This window comes from Panthera onca, chromosome E1 (assembly GCF_046562875.1).
Source record: "Panthera onca isolate mPanOnc1 chromosome E1, mPanOnc1 haplotype 2, whole genome shotgun sequence".
Lineage (NCBI taxonomy): Eukaryota > Metazoa > Chordata > Mammalia > Carnivora > Felidae > Panthera > Panthera onca.
Window position 1 is genome coordinate 16,779,635 of NC_138352.1, and position 18,501 is coordinate 16,798,135.

General features: G+C 48.3%; 1 protein-coding gene across 1 annotated transcript in view; it reads right to left on the reverse strand.

Moving 5' to 3' along the window:
* Nucleotides 1–3,640: 3,640 nt before the first annotated feature.
* The window catches only part of UBE2G1 (ubiquitin conjugating enzyme E2 G1), a 102,834-nt gene continuing 87,973 nt past the window's right edge, over nt 3,641–18,501 (reverse strand). Inside the window, exons 5-6 of the mRNA XM_060647680.3 lie at nt 14,030–14,152; nt 3,641–4,132 (exon numbers count right to left, since the gene is read on the reverse strand). Of these exons, the coding sequence (XP_060503663.3) occupies nt 14,066–14,152 (87 nt within the window). The 3' untranslated portion in view covers nt 3,641–4,132; nt 14,030–14,065. The remainder of the gene's footprint in view (nt 4,133–14,029; nt 14,153–18,501) is intronic.

The following is an 18,501-nucleotide window of genomic DNA, read 5'->3' on the forward strand; positions in this document are numbered from 1 at the left end:
TTGCCTAGGATTCTCTGAGCAGCTCCTAGGTCTAAGCTGTGTCTGCTGCCTTTTGTGAAAGCTTCTTCCTTCTCCTCTGATTTATTCCACCTGTGTGAACAGGAAGCGGACTTCTTTCATCATTTCACTATGGCTCAGTGGGGCATGCAGACTAAATGAGACCAAAAAAGAAAAAAGTCACCCCTACCTTGGCAGTCATGTTACACACATCTGAAACAGAGCAACCAAAAGTAGCTTATCCTGGAAATAATTTTCTCTGCAAACTGAACCCTGTTGGGGCTTCCAGTCCTCCAGAAAAATTTTTTATCAGTAAAATTAAACTCTGAAAATGACCCCGAACCTTCCCCGGACTGCTTTCAAGGAGGATTTTCTTCTTGTTTCTAACTCAGCTCTCATTAAGAGATCTGGCTTCTTGTTCTTTTCTCAGGTTGCAAGGAGGAGGCCTTGGCGGCCACCGGCAACATTTATCACCACAAACACTACCTCACACTGTTAATCCACGTGAACTCCACGTGAGGGCACAGGGTAGAAAGGTAGACAGGGACACCCTTTTAAGGGCGGGAGAAAGTGCTCGGTCTTGCCCCTTTTTACACTAACTTGCTAAGTGAGCCTGGTGCTACTTGGAGCCACGTTCGCCCATCCGTGTGGAGGAGGGAAGGCGGTGGGCTTGAGGTGGTGCCCGTGGGCTCTTCCGGTCCACGCTCAGGTCTGGGTTCCCCGCCTTCTAGCTCATGTCTGTGGTAGAGCCGCTTCAAGCTAAAGACAAAGTCCCCGAAACACGCTAACACATGCTCGTTTCATTCAAGGCCCTTCATCAGCAGGTACCTGGCTGGTGAAAGATGCTGCTTGGCCCCGTACTGGAAATCTTAAGACCATTGTAGCAGGTCAGAAGTCAACTTCCCACCCTCTGGTTCCTTGTTTAAATGAAGTTTTAAAAGTCCTTTATCAAGATTCCCTCGTGGACCTTTTGGTATCATGTGCTGTTTCGAAAGAATCCCACAACTTGCTTTTGAGACCTGCATCCTAAAACCAAAATAGCTCGTGATACAGCCTCTAAGTGATCATTTATTGATTTACACAGCATCCACCACACGATGGAGGTGCTTTACAATACAGCAAACATCACAACAGAACTCACATAGTTAAATACAATCAACAAGTTACAGAACTAAAAAAAAAAAAACAAACAAACAAAAAAAACCAAAAAACTGGAATGACGCAACATTATGTCAGATTTCAGAGATGCTGAGAAGTGGCAGTACAAAGAAGGCAATTCCACCAACTGGAGACCAGAGGGGCAAAAATAGATCCACAGGCACCACAACCCCAAGTGTGCAGATTCGTAGAGGGTGGTGAGCATATGAAATAAAATTTCACGACCGAGAATGAAGGCCATTAAGCATACCAGGACACCCACGTGATCACAGAACGAGTGGAATACCCTCACAGAGAGAGTGCCTCGTAATGACAAGGGAACCAATCTCTCATGGATTTTAAACTCCCGGAAGGAGGCCAGAAAGCCACTGAGATCATACATCCCGTATGAGCACAGACTGAAATCTGGAAGCCTTTACAAGAACTTGGAATCAATTTAGGAAACAGCCAACAGTCCTAAAACCCGTAAGACTGTGTAGATGTTGTTGACAGTTGGCACAGAGTTAGGGAGAAAATCCTTTTCCTAGAGCAGAGAGGACTCACCTCACACTAGTGATGAGGCACTGGTGGGGCAAAAGCCACCTGGATCAGTGTCACCTGAGAGTGGTTTAATATCAAATATGGAGGCGCTAAGTTCACACTGTCAGATGAACACAGGGAAAGGCACAGGTGACGCCCCTGGCAGAGAAGAAGTCACACACAACACCCCCCCCCCCCCCCACCCCGAGGCCTGTGTGTCCACATGCAGCACGCCAGGGCGCCGGGTGGAAAAGAGCAGGAAGGGAGGGGCCCTTGTTCCTGGCTCCCCCTTTGACTCCCCAGGATCTAGCCCCAAAACACACATGGTTACTCCAAGGTACCTGCATTTAAGTGGCACTTAAAGTTCAGTAAGAGTTGTCCCTGAGTTACTAGGTCATTTGCCGCTCCCTGAAGAGTCAAGTCCCAGGTTTTAACTTGACAGATCACTAGCAGAATCACAGCAACGGGAGAGCAAAGTTCAGACTCCATTCTGCCACAAGCAGCCACCATGTGGACAGTTTCTGATGTAAGAGTAAGAGGGACTGCATTCAAATCCCAGGCGCGTGTGCACTACCAGCACTTTGGGGCAACAAGTTTTAGAATTTTGGGGTCGGGGGTGGGGGGGAGTCCCAAATGAAGTTCTCGAAGAAAACCGGCTGCAGTAAATCAAATCAAACAATTTTCACACTCAGCAATTACACATGTATGGGATTTTATAATGCTTCAGAGTGGGGAACAGACAGGTGTTTAGAAAAATCACTCTCTACTGTGTCTACATCCTCAACCATTTTACTTCTGCTTCAAAAAGGACCTGCAGAGTCCACAGAGGATGGGGCTACTCATAGGGATCCCTTCACTCTCTGCCAAAGCGTCTCTCCAAGCCCCACAGAGCAGAGACGCACCAATTCTCACAGAATTGTGTCCCATCTGGTACCGTCTCGAGTTCTGTCTCTTACAGGCCAACTACTACTTCCCAATCCCAACCTCACACCCAACATAGAGGAACCTGGGCCTGCCGTTAACACTGCACACGTCCACTTCATCATTTCCTGAAGCTGTTTTAGAAAACATGATATGAAATATGCTTATGCTCAAACATTAATAAAATCCAAGTGCACTATGTCAGTGACAGAATCTATATGTCAAACAGCAAAGCATTCACACCCCTGTAGTGCTTTGAGATCCACATAAGAACCTAGATAGAGCCCAATACATCCACTGCCACGGCCAAGGGATTTTCAAGTATAAGTCTGTTTGCATAAGGAATCAACCTGAGATTTTTCTAAACTGCATTTCTCTGGCATTCAGTATTATAACCTTCATTCAATACAATAAAAGCCAACAACTTGACAATTATTGGAAAAAAATTGTATTTTGGAAGAACTCACTACATAAGGTGACAGAATTCCAAAATCAAATTACATGAAAATATACATCGCAATTTCTTTGTACAATAAGTGAGAAAAAACCTGCAGTATAGAAGAGTAGAGGCAAAGAAACACGAAGGGCTCAGGAGAGGGGGACACGGGGTCAACAGCGTCTGTCCTCGCGAACCTGCAAGTGACGCAGAAAGCCTGCGCAGCGCACACCGTAATCCACCCGACCTTAACGGCAGGGAACTGGGGGGCAAAAGCAAAACCAAACCAGACTTCTGCACCATGTGGGGCAAATTTCAGTTAAGTTGGATTCTGAACTGACTCTTTTTAGTTCTCAGGGATAATGACTGAGTTCAAGAGCTCTCAACAGCCAAAACATGTTATTGCTACAACCAACCCAAGAGACGGTACAACTAGGGTACAAAAGGACAAAGCACCTGGTGATGACCACTCCTCTGAAGTCATCATTAAAAATCAAGTAGTTGCTTATTAAGTATTTCAGTATTGGAACTAATTGATTTGAAAACTTTCTGGCAGATAGAAGAGATAAAAGCAAAGGGGAGTGTGTCAAAACAAAGAAGATACAAAAGTTTAGTAAGTGAAAAGAGTTTAATGAAGCCTCAATGGTTTAAAGGAAATTAAATGGAAACTTGTAATCCTAATTGTTTTTCATCTGACATGCTTTAAGGAGTCTTTTAAAACTGATAAGAAACAATGAATAGGGAAAGAAAACCTGCTAAAATCTTTTAGAATTTACACGATTCTTATTCTACTACAAGAAAGCATTATTTGGTACAAGGTGTATCTGTGGATGTACATGAATAGTATATATATTATCCGGATCATGTTGTGCTATGTACAGGTCTTTACAATTCTTCCTGAAGGTTAAAACAGTTCATTAGAATTCAAAATGCGTAATCATCTGTAAGTTGGCACTTGTTAGGCTCTTGTGTCAGCACTGATACTGGCATGTTCTATCGCAGCCCACTTCCAGCCAGTGTCTGCCAACTTGTTACGACAGAAGTCCAGCGATAGGTGGGTAGAGTGCAGGGAAACAGTGCCGTGTTTCTCAGTTGGAGACCCTACAACAAAGCAAAGAGCGTCACATGATGAATTTACAAATCACAAAAGAATTAACTGATTAGAAATTTTTATTTGTATTCTATTTCTTTGGAAACGAATTCTTCATTTCATTTTAAGCTCACTTTTGTGCTCCTCCAACATGGCAGCCGCATATGGCCGTTTTATTTCAGGTTTAAATGACAGTAAATAAAATTTAAAATTCAGTTCAAGTGCTCAATATGGCTAGTGATTACCATACTGGATGACAGTACAGACACAGAAGATTTCTTTCCATCAGCGTAGAAAGCCGTAGTATACTTCCCTAATTTAGATTGTTTTCAATATCCCAAATGTCTTTCAACTTATATTAATTACATCTGAAGTCAAACACTGAAGAACCACTTTCAAGCCAATTGATTTGGAAATTTGTGAATATTTAAGAATATTCAGAGAAACAACTTAAGACCGCCACCCCTTTCAACCTGTTGAATTTGATCCAACCCTGCAGGTTCCATCCAAACCCATTTTGTCTGTGAAGCTGCCCCCAACGGCACATTCCTGTTATTTCGTCTCTGCCGGGCCCATGCCATGCCCTCCGTGAGCCTAGAAGAACCACATCTAAATGAAAACAACCATCTCACCCAGCACTTACGTGCCAAGCAAGTTTACAAACCTATCTCGCGCAATGTTCGTAATCACCAGATGAAGGAGTTTCCCCTATTTTATAGAGAAAAGTGAGACAAGGTCACACAGTTAATAAGGGGCAGGGCTTCCTGCTCATAAAGTTAGAAAAACAGCAGATTCAAGTTTTAAAAAAACAAGTCTAACGACTGGACTTTCCTTCAGTCGCCTTGTGCTCTGAGTACACAGGGAAGCAAGGGGAGGGAGCAGGGAGGATACCTATTCTTACTGGACCGGGTCAGCTGCTCCAGAAACCCGTGGACCTGTGCTGTCTGGCAAGCACAGTGCTGGGCACGAAGAGCCTGAATGGAAGATGACTGGAAATTCGAGGGTGTCATTTTAAACCCCTAACAAAGAAGCCAGGTGTACCGAAGTCACACCAGACATGTGTCTTCTCAAGCCCCAAGTGAATTGATCGACCTCACAATCACCCACGTTTGACCGTACCCAAGCTCTGCTGTGGGCCCGCCCGCGGCCCCGCCTGTGCTCATTGCCTTAACCAAGACCACCTCCCGCAGGCCACTCCCGAAACGGGTAGATCACCCTCCCCAGCACACAGACACACAAACGGACACACGTGTTGTACTGGAAAATCTAAAGACGTCACTGAAACCAAGACTTGTGGTTACAGAACAGGTATCATAATTTTTTGGTGATGTTATCGCAACGTTTTTCCAAAGGCCAGACCACGCCCAACTTAGTCCCAGGCCAATTAATCCCTCAGAACTGACAGAGACCTGGGTGCAGAAATTCAGTAATTGTTCCCCTAGGACGTGACCAAGAAATTTCAAGACCACGAAAGAATCCTTTAAAAATGGTTTCTGTGCAAGGTTTTAAAAAGAAGAAGGCTCCACGGGGGACCGACTGCTCTGAGTCAGTAAACACCTGAAATCAGGCAATCGGGTCATTCACGAGAGCCCAGCTTTAACAGCACAGACTTCTTCAGCAGAAACAGAAGAATGTATTCCCCGCCCCCCTGAATAAAATATATTCTAAAGAGACAAAAAGCCTCAGCACAGAAAAGCAAGTCTGCTGATGGCGCTCCAAACACATGGGGCCAGTTCCATAAGCAAATTTCACTTCCAACTGAAACTGTATCTGCTTGTTAAAATCACACACGTTTTATATTAACTGAAATGATATCAATTGTATGTCTCTGTGAAATCACTTAAGTATCTGTTTTTTACCTCAAAACTTAGTATTACTCCCGATTTTTAACCTACAAATCTGGAGATGGTTCACCTCCAAAGGACATAACTGTCTCATTCTATTTATTTCTGAAATGAGAATCAAATCAGGGCACCTGGGTGGCTCAGCTGGTTGAGCATCTGGCTCTTCGTTTCAGCTCAGGTCAAGATCTCATGGTTCGTGGGTTCAAGCCCCAAGCGCGACTCTGTGCTGATGGTGCGGAGCCTGTTTGGGATTCTCCCTCTTCCTCTTCCTCTTCCCCTCCCTCCCTTCCTCCCTCCCCCCCCCTCTCCCCCCCCTCCCTGCTGCAAGCATGCATGCGCTCTCATTCTCTCTCCCTCTCTCAAAATAAATAAAACATTAAAAATCATTTTTTAAAAAGTCTAAGAAGTACAAATGAGACAGGCGTGCTTCCAAATAACAAACACTTCTGATGTTGAGGAAGGTAATAAAAATAATTCCTCGCTCAGGAATCAACATTCCAATAATCTCAGCCACTCTTCACTGAAAGCCGACCATGAGGGAAATGGCCTGTGTCGGGAAGTTTCCCACTACCGTTCACACAGATGCCCCGACGTCCCCCAGCCCCACTCTTCCTCCGGCAGCCACCCGGTGTCCTGCTAGACAGCAGCACCCCTCACAGGGCCACTTTCTTCTCGTGCTGTGGCACTGCTGGCCGCCCACCCCCCCTTCCTTTCTGAGGATGCAGCACCTCCCACCGCCTGGCTCTCCTCCTGGGACCAACCAGCCCTCGGGCTTCCGTTTCTTCCTTCTGCCTCCCCCCCACCCCCACCTCGTCTCTACCCTGGAGACCGCCCATCTCAGCAGGAGCCCTATGCCGACCTCAGTCCTCCACAATCAACATGAGTCATGTGTCTGACTGGCCAGATGAACAGGATAATTCACCTATGGTGCTCCACATTTATCCCAACACCTCCCAAGAGAACACCACCTTTGTAAATGGCAGGAAACCGACAAGTATTCATTAACAAGAACTGAAATGAGCTCAGGGTCACCTGTTCTTGGTGTTACCTCTCATTTCAAGATGAAAATCTTAATTCTTAACAATAAGCAACTGTTAAAAAGAAAGCTGATCTATATTATCATGTTGATAGATATAAATCACACTGAACTAACAAAATATCAAAAGGCCATGTGATTTTTAAAAAGTGTAGAACATACACCATGTGTATGCTTGTGTCATATGTGCAGACACACATCAGCGTGTGCACATGGTGTGTCGGGGGCAGTCAGATTTCTGAAGATTAAGCTACTGCCAGTGGTCACCTCTGGGAACAGAACTGGGGGCCACCACCGGAAAGGGAGAGAGGCTTCTGTGTTGCAGACTCTGTCCCTGACGTTTGGGGACAGGAGTGAGGAGGGAGGAGGGAGGAGGGAGGAGGACAGCGATAAAGAGGCAGGCAGGCAGGCAGCAGCAGGCTGAGGAGGGACGGCGACAGAGCCGTGGCACGCACGGGCGAGGAAGAAGACCCTACCGGAGGTATGACCAACGGTGTCCAACGACACAGAGATCAAGACGCAAAACTATACTAAGCCTGTGGATGTGGATGTGGCTGTGTCATCGGTTTAGTTTACTGTGGGGAGGACAGAAGATGAGCCAAACGTGCCTGGAAACAGACGGTTAGGGGGAAAGGCAAAGGCTTCTGCTTCCCAGCCCCCTCTTCCTTCCCAAAGTGAAGTACCACTGAGAATGTTGCGACTTTTAATGTATTTCTTCAAGTCTCTGCTTTAAAAAAGCTCTCCCTCTGCCGCACAGCTGTGAACGGACAGTGTCTGTGCTAACTCACGGGAGCAGCGCCACACTCGATGTTTCTGCAAATTGCTTTTCCTACTCAAGACCATCTCTGAGATCTCACCGTGTGTCTATAGTGCAGTTAGTTGCTGGATAACGTTCCAGTGTATCAACCCTAACTGATCAATCCTTGCTGATGGGCCTTTTAAAAATCACGCACAGCGCTGTGCCTTACCTTCAGGTCTCCTTGTACACACGTCCCAGACTTTCTCCAACCCGACTAGATACTACCAACTTGTTCCCCAGTGCTGACACAACTTCACTCGTGCCGGCATTCAAGTACACCGTGTCCCCAAACCCTTACCAACACTTGCGTCTCTCGGACAGTTTGATTTTTGACAAGCTGATTGATGAAACGTCATCTCCCTGTAGCTCTGTATTTCTGATTACAAATTCAGGTATGTTTCACATGCATGACAACCAGCTTGCTTCCCGCTCGTGTTTATTATTTATGCAAATCCTTTTCCTTGGTGCTGTTTTTCTTGCGGATTTGCACAAGCTGGTGTAGGTGCTAGATCAAATCCTGAAGATCAGAATATAGAGCGATCTCTTTCCAGTCCACGGTTTTGTCTTATCATAATATTTAAGTTTTCAGTTTTGACATAGTCAGATTTACTGATTTTTCCTTCTCCAGGTGTGTTTTTTGTGCCTAATAAACACTTCTCTACCTTGCTGTTCTCCTTTATCTTGTTCTGTAATGGTTTTGTTTCTCATACTTCTATCGTCTGTTTTCGGACTTATTGGAGATGGTCTGGTCTCCCCCCACCGCAGTTAACAAAGGTCGCTGCAGACCGCCTGCAACAACGAGAGTGCCCTGGAGCAGTGTGCCACAGTGCAACAGTGTACAGGAGCCCCTGTAGTAGATCGGGCCAACTTACCGCAACCCAAGAGATCAGAACGGCTCACCATGGCAGAAGCCTTCATTTTAAGAAGCCCCGGGTGAGATGTGGGGGCTGGTCCCTCAATGACCTGAATGTGGTCCGCTTGGGGTGATCACTTACTCCAGATGCGGTCTCAGTAAGCAGTGGGGAGACAGAATGCATCATTCACAGAGCCACACAGACGCCTATCGGGGAGAAAGGACTCTGGACCCGCACACGCACGCCTGCGGCCACGCAAAGGCAGCAGGGCTCCTGCATCGTGCTGGGTTGTACAACGCCCAGAGTCGTGCGTCAGGACCCCAGGAGATGGGTTCGGAGGCAGGGATTTATTTGTACGAGGTTTACTGGGAAGTGCTTCCAAACACAAGAGTGAAAGAAACGGGATTAAGCAGAAGGAGAAATGAACTAACGGGGCAGCACGCAGGTGGAACGAAGGCCTTAGTCAATCCCGCACCGGAACAGCCTCTTGGAGAATTCCCAAACCGAGAGAAGAGAGCCCGTGTTCCGAGCCCTCACCCCAACCTGTCACTGGACGCGGGTAACCCCAGGAAAGGGACTAACTAACTTGAGCAATTCACCTCTTTTGGTGGAGGGCAACCACCCACGCTCTACACCCAGCACACCTGCCCCTACCCTCACCCGTTCCCTCCCACGAAGCCACCACCACAACGCGAGCAGACCCACGGAGAGGTCCCCGTGGCAGAGAACCTGAGGGAGGGCTCCATCCGACGGCCAGTGAGGAACAGAACCCTGCAGCAACCACCTGAGTGAACCTGGAGGCAGGTCCACCCGCCACGGGTGAGGTTCCGGGTGAGGGCGGTGCCACACCAGCACCTTGCCTGCAGTACGGTGAGGGACCCGGGGCCAGAAGGCCCAGCTAAGTCACACGCAGATCCCCGCGCTCTAGAAGCTAGGAGACGGCAAATGTTGTTGGAAGCCACAAAATTTGAGACGATTTGTAACAGAGCACCAGAGAACTACAACAATCCCACCAGCCCTAGCACGGAACACAAGGACTGGCTCTTCCTGTCCGGTGGTGCAGAACGCGGCCACGCCGCTCCTCGGGCTGGAGGACTCGCTTCTCCCCGCTGCCTCTCTCCCTCCCGTCACGCACCTGAACCGGCAGACAGGGAAGGCCACTGAGGTCTTCACAGAGGACAAGGCATAACCACCAAGGAGAAGCAACATAAAGAGACAAGTACTCCATGGTTCCAGTAACAAGAGGGCATCACGGCAGTCAAACTCCTAGACACACACGGCGGAACAGTGGCCGCCAGGGCCAGGGCTGGGGGGACCAGAGACTCGTCCTCCAGGGAGCGCGGACCTCCAGTGACTTCCAGGGACGCGGGATGAAGAAGCCCTAGAGGGCCCGCCGTACAACGGTGCGCATACAAGGAACACTGAAACGCATGTAAAAACCGCTAACAGGGCAAACTTACATGGGTTTCGCCATCATTTTTAAAAAGTGAAATAAAGTCTGGGTCAAGTTCTTGGACAGTAATATTTCCGTTTTTAGAAAATACAAGTCACGGATTTGGATGTGACTTTTAAAAATCCAATTTTCAAATGATGTCACTATCAGTGTAATCCAGGTGGAGGACTGGGTTCAGGTCCCGACCAGCATGTACCGTAGGCGACAAGAGGAGCCAGAGAACACTCATCGGTGACGCGCTGCCAGGCTTCGGGGGGTTGGGGGTTGGGGGTGGGGGGTTGGGGGTGGGGGTGGGGGTGGGCCCTGTCGCCAGAAGCAGCAAAGTGAACAGGAAACACGTTCCAGACCCCGGACGTGGAGACCAGCTCACTCCCGGCTGGCCCTCAGGCACCTGCTGCGTGACCGGGAAGAAGGTCTCAGAGAGCAGACACCCAGGGACACAGAGGGAGACGGCACGACTGGGAACCCCTAACTGACGGCACCTGGGACCAGGCACTTGAGTGCTGGGTTGGCAGGTCCGCCTGAAGGACACGTGCATCAGTGTCTCCCAAACAGCGTCTCTGCCCACAGCCAGCCCAAGGGTCCTCCTGACGAGCTCCAAAGTGACAACAAAACACAAGTCCCTTTATTCCGTTCTTATCAACGAAAGACACACACCTCAAGGGTTACAACTTTTTTACACAAAAGCCTGAGCTTAAACGGTAAGGTAAGAAGTTAGGGAGCGTAACTACAATTCCTCATTCATAAAAGCGGTGTAGTAATTTTATTAAAACTCTGCTCTATCGGGGCACCTGAGAGGCTCAGACGGTTCAGAGTCTGACTCTTGACTTCAGCTCAGGATGTTATCTCACAGTTTGTGGGACCGAGCCCCTTGTCAGGCTCCCCCCTGACAGCATAGAGCCTGCTTATTCTCTCTCTCTCTCCCTCTCTCTACCCCCTCCCCGCTCACGTGCTCGCCCTACCAAGGGCTGCAGCTGCCCTGGCCTCTGCAACAGTGCAAAGCCATTACCACCTGCGTGAATGCACCTGGAGGACCCGCGACATTTAACAAGGGTGTTTTGTCACCGACGTGTGAACAGTGCTGACCTGTGTTGGTCAAGATTTCCAGTTATTGCTTCCTTCCTCTTTAACTCTAAGCTCTCAGTTTAGTGTCATCATTCACAGGAGTTCACACTGTTTTTCAACTAACCTATTCTTTACAATGAGGCATTTTGATTCAACGTATTTTCTGCCTCCATGTTCTTGATAAATGAACTTTAGTCTTGGTACGTATACTTTAAAACACATGTGTACATTACAATCCACTATAAATTAACTCTAATCCCACCAGCGAAGAGTAAGTAATCCTGTTAGAAAATTTGTGACACATCATTACTATTTACTTAACTAATTGGCAATATACTACCAAGGTAAATATAATAAAACTCGCGGTCATTTCTTGCATTTACGGAGAACTGTTTACGAGACGAAATCATGTTGTGCTTGGGCTTCAGTGCCTGCAATTTTTTGTCGTTGTCCAACTCTTCTGTGCCTGGGAAACAGTGCGGGTGAGCGACCCCTAAAGACACGATCACACCCACGGAAGCACCAGTCAATGAGCGGAGTCGAAGACAGACACGGTGGGGACACAAGCACATGCATGAAGTACAAGCAGGAGAGGTGCCCGATCCCGGGAGACTGAGACAGCAGGCCCTGAGCGAGAACTTGATTTAAGGCGGTGGAAATCAAAGGCCAAACAGGAGAAAAGTAGGACCCCCCGAGGAGACAGGAGAGAAGGTCAGGTACAATGGTAACGAAATTAGGACAGGATTATTAACAAAACATAAGCAACACAGCATGAACAAACAGGAGGAAAACAGGAATAACTTGAAGACTGCAAGTTCACTGCTGTTCCTGGTGGTAACGGCAAGAAGTAAGGCTGACTGTCAGCATTTCAGGTTATTACAAGGAGATCCGAAAGACAGAGGAGTCTTTTCAAAAGCTAGGGATTATCAAACATGGAACCAGAACAAGCGGTGGGTCCACTCCGCTTCACTTCTGATTTGTACCTTTGCGTTTGATGCATTTCATTGTGAAAATAATAAATAGAAATTAAGACAATGTGATGCTCGTTCAGGGATAAGACAAGCCAGCCAATAAAACACAAAAAGGTCGGACACACACCAACACATACCTGGAAGTGTAATCTCCTAGCACGACCGCCCCAGAGCGTCAGTGGTGAAAGGGCTGGCCAACGATGGATGCAGCCAGCGGATTTACCCTGGGTTGGCGGGGGCAGGGGTGGGGGGCGAGCAGAGCTGAACTCCAGCCTCCCACCACACACCAATCACTTTCAGGGGATTGAACACGCGTGTCAAAGGCAAGATTATAAAAGCTTTTACAGGACAAGACACAATGGGAGCTGTCTGATTGATGGCAGAGGAGAAACTAGACCCCAAAAAGGAAAATCCGTACAGGAACACAGGAGAGGTCGAATCCAACTGCATTAAGAGCGTCTGTTCATCCACAGACACCACGAACAAAGGGCACGTTGTACGAATCGAGAACCTAAAGGAACAACAGCCCAGAGACAGGAGTTTCCTCTGTGGCACCGGCCACGCGTACCAGAGCAAGGGCTCGCGCCGCACCCTTCCAGACGGAACACTTCGCAGAGGTCCGGGAAGATCAAACGCTTGGGGGGGGGCGGGGGGGGGTGGGTGGGTGGGTACGGAGTGAATGGAACCCTTACCCCTGCCAAAAGAGTATGAACAGGTGCAGCACTTGGGGACAATCTGGCATTCTCTAGTCCAACGATGGGCACACACCCGCCAGTCAGCAAGCGCACTCCCACGCACCCGCCCCAGAGAGGCTCTCAGCACGGACGTGCGCCACGCTCCCTGTGACGGCCGACACAAAGTGAAACCAACAAACGAGAACCCTCTCCCCAAAGGACGACACAACTGCAAGGAGCACACAGGGCAGACAGGCCCTTTACCGAGTGAGCCCCACACAACAGACGAAAACCAGACGAGTCTAGCTACACCCGACACAGACAAATTTCAAGAATATAATGCGGAGCAAGAAAAGTCACAGAAGAACGTGCGTGTTGCATGGTAATCCCACGTGCACAGAGCAACGTTATACAGTGCGTTGCCCAGGGTAACACAAACGTGACGAAATTACAAAGAAAGGCAACAGTACATGTGAACTGGAGGACAGAAGACTGGGGCAGAAGAGGGGTACAGGGAGCGCAAGAGGTTCTGACACAGTCCTCTTTCGTCAGGTAGGTGGAGCGTTCCAGGCCATTCTTCACACGCCACATTTCATAAGCAACTTTACCACCCCAACATTTAATTAAAAAAGAAACCGCTTAACGGGAATGTCACGCGTTTGGTCAACTGTCTACATGTGGCCTCTTCTACCGTGGACCCTTACTGGATGTAAGGTGAGCCTGTGGACAGACAGCACACAATAAAAGGAAACTTTTCCTACTGGCCCTAGCAGTAACGAACAGGGAGATTCAGACTGATTAAGACAAAGAAGGTAGATGTTTAATGGTCTTGGCAGTTTCTTATAAAATACGCTCTCTCTGTAAAAAAAAAAAAAAAAAAAAATTAAGAAATGAACACTTCAGTCATCCTTTAAGATACACAAACCTCAGGGCCCAGCAGTGGTCAGGACGGAAGAAGGACCCGCAGCACATACGTGATCACGTCACCACCGGTGGAAAGAAAGAAAGAGCTAACACAGAGCATCTAGAAAACAGCGGGGCCTGCTGAAGCAAAGCCCAAGCAGGCTACACGGTCTCTGACCACGGGGCTCCCCACTAAACACGAAGCCAATGAGAACGGGCGACTCAAATTCCCAAACCACACAATTTCCAACAGCGTATGTGCCATGTGTAACAAAGCAACAGGGGGGTAGGATTTTACGATGAACTTACCCTGAAGTAAGTGAAGTCACAGCTGTTGAATAAATGTCACTCAAAAGCAGTCTCTTGGCTTTTTCTTACACAGCGGGCAACTTTCCTTTTGAATTCTCCATTTCTGTCTTCCCTCCATTCTTTCTATAGACACAAAGTAGCATTTAGTGACTTAACGCCAGCAAGTTCTTATCTCAAATGCGAGTTTTCATCTTGAATGCAACACTTTGGCAACATGTACACCTTTAAGATGTTAAAAAGCCGATAAGGCAGAAGAATCTTCAGAAACCACTCCCGCCAGGCACTCCCTCCGTTGGAACCCGCCAGTCACCTCACAGGCAGGTCTCCTGGAGGAAGGAGACATCCGGGGAGGACGGACCGGTTTGTCCACTGGGACAGGCAGCTGCGACCTACAGGCAAGCTACTCACCTACAGGCAAGCTACTCGGGCGTGGGAAGCACTGGGAAGGCTGCCTGCCGCCCCCGGAAGGTTCCACCCCAGGTAGAGGAGCGGGGCGCTGCACGCTGGGTGGGGGGCGGGGGGGGGGGGGGGGGGAGGGGGTGACAATGAGACACAAGTGGCACCAGCAGGGTCTCCCGTGAAAATTGAGCTGCTTTTATCTAGCATGTAAATAGCAGAAAATTCTCACCAAAATGCCCAGCCTTTTTCTTTTTAGATCTCATGCCTTTAGTCACGGCAAAGACGAGAAATCTTCAACCCTTGCCCTCCTCAGGAAGCCAGTTATTAGAATAACTTAGGTGACAAACCACACACAGACGTGTAGAGACCTGGATGTGTCTGAAGTACTTGTGGATAAAATGTCACAAAACCTGTAAACGCTTCGGCATCAAGTTTTAAGTAAAAGATAGAGAAGAGCAATTCCAGGCGAGAGGAAGTTCAGGCTCAAGGAACAAGAATCTCCTCAAAAGAGCAGGGAGCTGAGAGAACGGAGGCTGGGGGTAGGGGGCCTGGGTGAGGAGGTCACCGGTGGAAAGGCCCGGAGACACTACGGTGACACACAACTGCACGAGGGTGGCTTCCCGCCAGAGGACGGGCTGGTGCGTGACGGGCCCCAAGCCACTGCGGAAGCCACCCCAGCCACACTGAGGACGAGCACACAGGTCACCTGTGTCCTCTCTGCATTGTATTCACGGAGAGCCTGTGCATCCACCAGAGCAGGGGGCACAGCGCCCATGTCTTTCCTCTCCTGACGCCCTCCTGAAACGATCAGACTGGAATCTGTGTGAGGCACAGACTCTCCACGTCAAAGAAATGGCAAGAGAGTCATCCACGTGGGTGGGAACTTTTTCTGGAAGACCAAAAGTACACGGCAGAGTAAGAAACGTGCCGCAGAGAGAAAGCACAGCCCCGAGAAGTCTCCCTGCAACCAGAGCAGAGGAGGGGAAGGGCCGACTGAACAGAGGGCACAGGTTAGACACGTCCGGCCCGAGAAGAGTCGGTAAGACGCGGGATGAAAACAGAGACGTGGCATCTTCCTCCCACTATACCCAAAATGCTAATACTCTCCTGAAATACGGCCAACTGTGATACCTACACTTTACGTGCTAGAATCAGGGCCCCTCGCGTGGGTACCAGGACTGAAAGTAACGGCCTCTTCACGTTCGAGGTCGGGGTCAGGCCGGTGCCCGCAGACCCGCACGCTGCCGCTCCCACCAGAGCCCAGGCTCCCAGATGCAGGAGAAACACAAGAGAAAACCTGGGCCTCCGAGAAAGAGACCTCAGAATTTAACTTTACAAACACTTCTAATTAGAACTCGTGCGAGACCGAACAACTATTAGCTCATTAAACAGCGACACCGCCACAGTGAGGAAGGAGGTGGCGGAAGTCGCCATCCGCAGGCGCCCCGACGAAACAAGGACCGACGCAGGCGGCAGCCGCGAGCCCAGACAGGGAAGGAGCGAACTTTGTGGCTCGGCTGCACTCACATGAAGAATTAATTAAAAAACGGAAGGAGTGCGATACGCAGGGAAGTTCTCAACGGGGTGAAAATGGGAAACTTCCCAAACTGACATCCTACAGGCGCAAATCGGCCACGGGAGCCCCTCCGCCACAGGCGACCGCGTCCGTCGCGGCGCAGATGGCCCCCCTTCTGTCGTGACATCACAGGGTCAACGGCAGAAGCCTCCGACCGCGTCACACCCCTCCCATCCTCACGAGGAGGGCAGGTACGGGCCACTGAGACACGGGAGAGCCCACAGTCACATGACTTTTATAACTGCCCTACTTTATCATCAGCAACCACTGGAAGTCTCTCACTGAGCCTAATTCATAAACCAAACTTTATCGTGTGTGTATGTGTATAGGACAAAAAAATAATACATATAAGGGTTCAGTACTTATCCCTGGTTTCAGGCATCCGCCGGGGGTCTTGGAACGTACCTCTCACCGACAAGGGGGACAACTGTACAGAAACAGAAAATCTTACACCTTACACAACAATGTGATATTTTAAACACCAAGAATCAGAAAAAAACCTAAAGGAACAGGGAGAAAAAGAAAGGAAATGTCACCCGCAAGTGGTGAAGAGTCAGCCTCGCATCAACTCCCTCGTCAGCAACAATAAACGATAAAAGACAAATTCTGTAGAAGTCTGAACTTGTCCCCCAGAACTCCACAAACTGTCACTTACGAATAGGGCCCAGACGAAAACACCCGCAGGCAGGTAAGGACCAGATGTTAATTCTCACAAAGCCTTTCTGAAACATGAGTCTCAGATGAAGCACCACAGGAAGGAGTCAAGCAAGAAACAAGGAACAGGATGCAGAAACAGATGATCCTGCCCAGAAGAGCAGGCAGGCTGCGTGCAGCGGTCTGAGCCCGCCCCTGACCCAGGAGCCAAAGGTGGAGGGTCCAGGAGAGGGGTCTCCAAGAAAAACGTGGTTTTCCTGGAACAGGTACCGTCGAGTGAGAGGTCAGAGAAGCAAACTAACAAAAAACATGAAAATGGCAAAGCAAATACGGAAGTTTGCCTGAACATGTGGACGAGAAAGTTCTGGTTTAGATACAAGACAACCGACTGCTTAAATCATAAAAAGAAGCCGTGGGTTTCAAGACGCGAACGGGACAGATGGCACACGACCTGTGGGGCTCAGATCAGAGGTCACACTGGCGTGTGGAGCCCTGGGGGGGGAAGGCCTGCTTCCACCCTGACAGTCACACTGGCTTCGAGGCGATGACTCTCCTTCCTCAGTAGGTCCCCCTGTTTCAGGACGCAGCTGCTTTGAAGGGTTACTAACGTTTGCATATTCATGCTTTCAGGTATTTGCTCTTAATTATTAATTTTATCTTTACGAAGATTAAAATAAAATTTGTCAGTTCTCATTTTATTCAAAAGAGTTACAGCTGAGCATGAATCAAACAATTCCCTCTCAAAATGATTCCACGGGATTTTTTTAAAACACAGCTCTCCCTTCTCCCTCACCATCTCCTGCACCGCTCAGACTGAAACTTGGCTACATAAAAGGCTGAGACGGGGGTACGCGAGTGGCTCAGTCAGTTAGCATCAGACTCTTGATTCTGGCTCAGGTCATGATCTCACGGTTTGTTGAGTCTGAGCCCGCGTCACACTCTGCACTGAATGCGGAACCTGCTTGGGATTCTCTCTGCCCCTCCCCTGCTCACACTCTTTCTTGAAATATAAACTTAAAAAAAAAAAAAAAAAAAAAAAAAAAGGCTAGGACAGTTTTCTGCCAGTTTTTACTTCGATTTGGTTACTAAATTCAGAAAGTCAAAGCCATACATTTGAAAGGGCTTATGGATGTGGTGTCTCCCTGCATATGCATATACCTTGCCCAAGTTTTTCTATAGGTTTGAAGTAACCCAAGAAAAAAGGTGAATTTAATCTCCTGGCTTCGATACATATTAACAAAAGTTCCAAGAACAAAAATTAGAACCAAAGGCTTTCCCAAGGACAGCAGAAGGCTGAGGAACTAGACTATTCTAGGAGACTAGTAAAAACATGAACACAAAATAAAATGTGGTCTCCCAGATTTAAAAAAAAAAAAAAAAAAAGAGCAGGTATAAAGAACCATGTTAGGAACTGTGCGTTATGAGCTGCGTATGCATCCAACAGTCCTTATCGATGAAGACACCTGTGCTGTGCTTGCGAGAAAGCACCCTGAATTCTCAGGGGACGCCACTGAAGTGCTTACGCGTGGAGAGTTAGGGCATCTGTAAAGTGTCCCAAACAGTTTAGGGAAAAAAATGTTGTAAAACCTCCACAACTAGTGAATCCAGGCGAAGAGTGTTTACTTAACTAATGCAACTTTTGTAGATCTGAAAAATTTAAAAATAAAAGCCCAGGAATAATAATATAGACTTTAGTAGGGACTTGATAATAAATTTTCTTAAGTATGACAGTAATATTACAGCCAAGTAAGACAGCATCCTTATTCTTAAAAGATGCAGGTTCAAGTGCGTAAGAGGTAAAACTTAGCTGTATCTGTAACTTAGTTTTGTACAGATTCAGGAG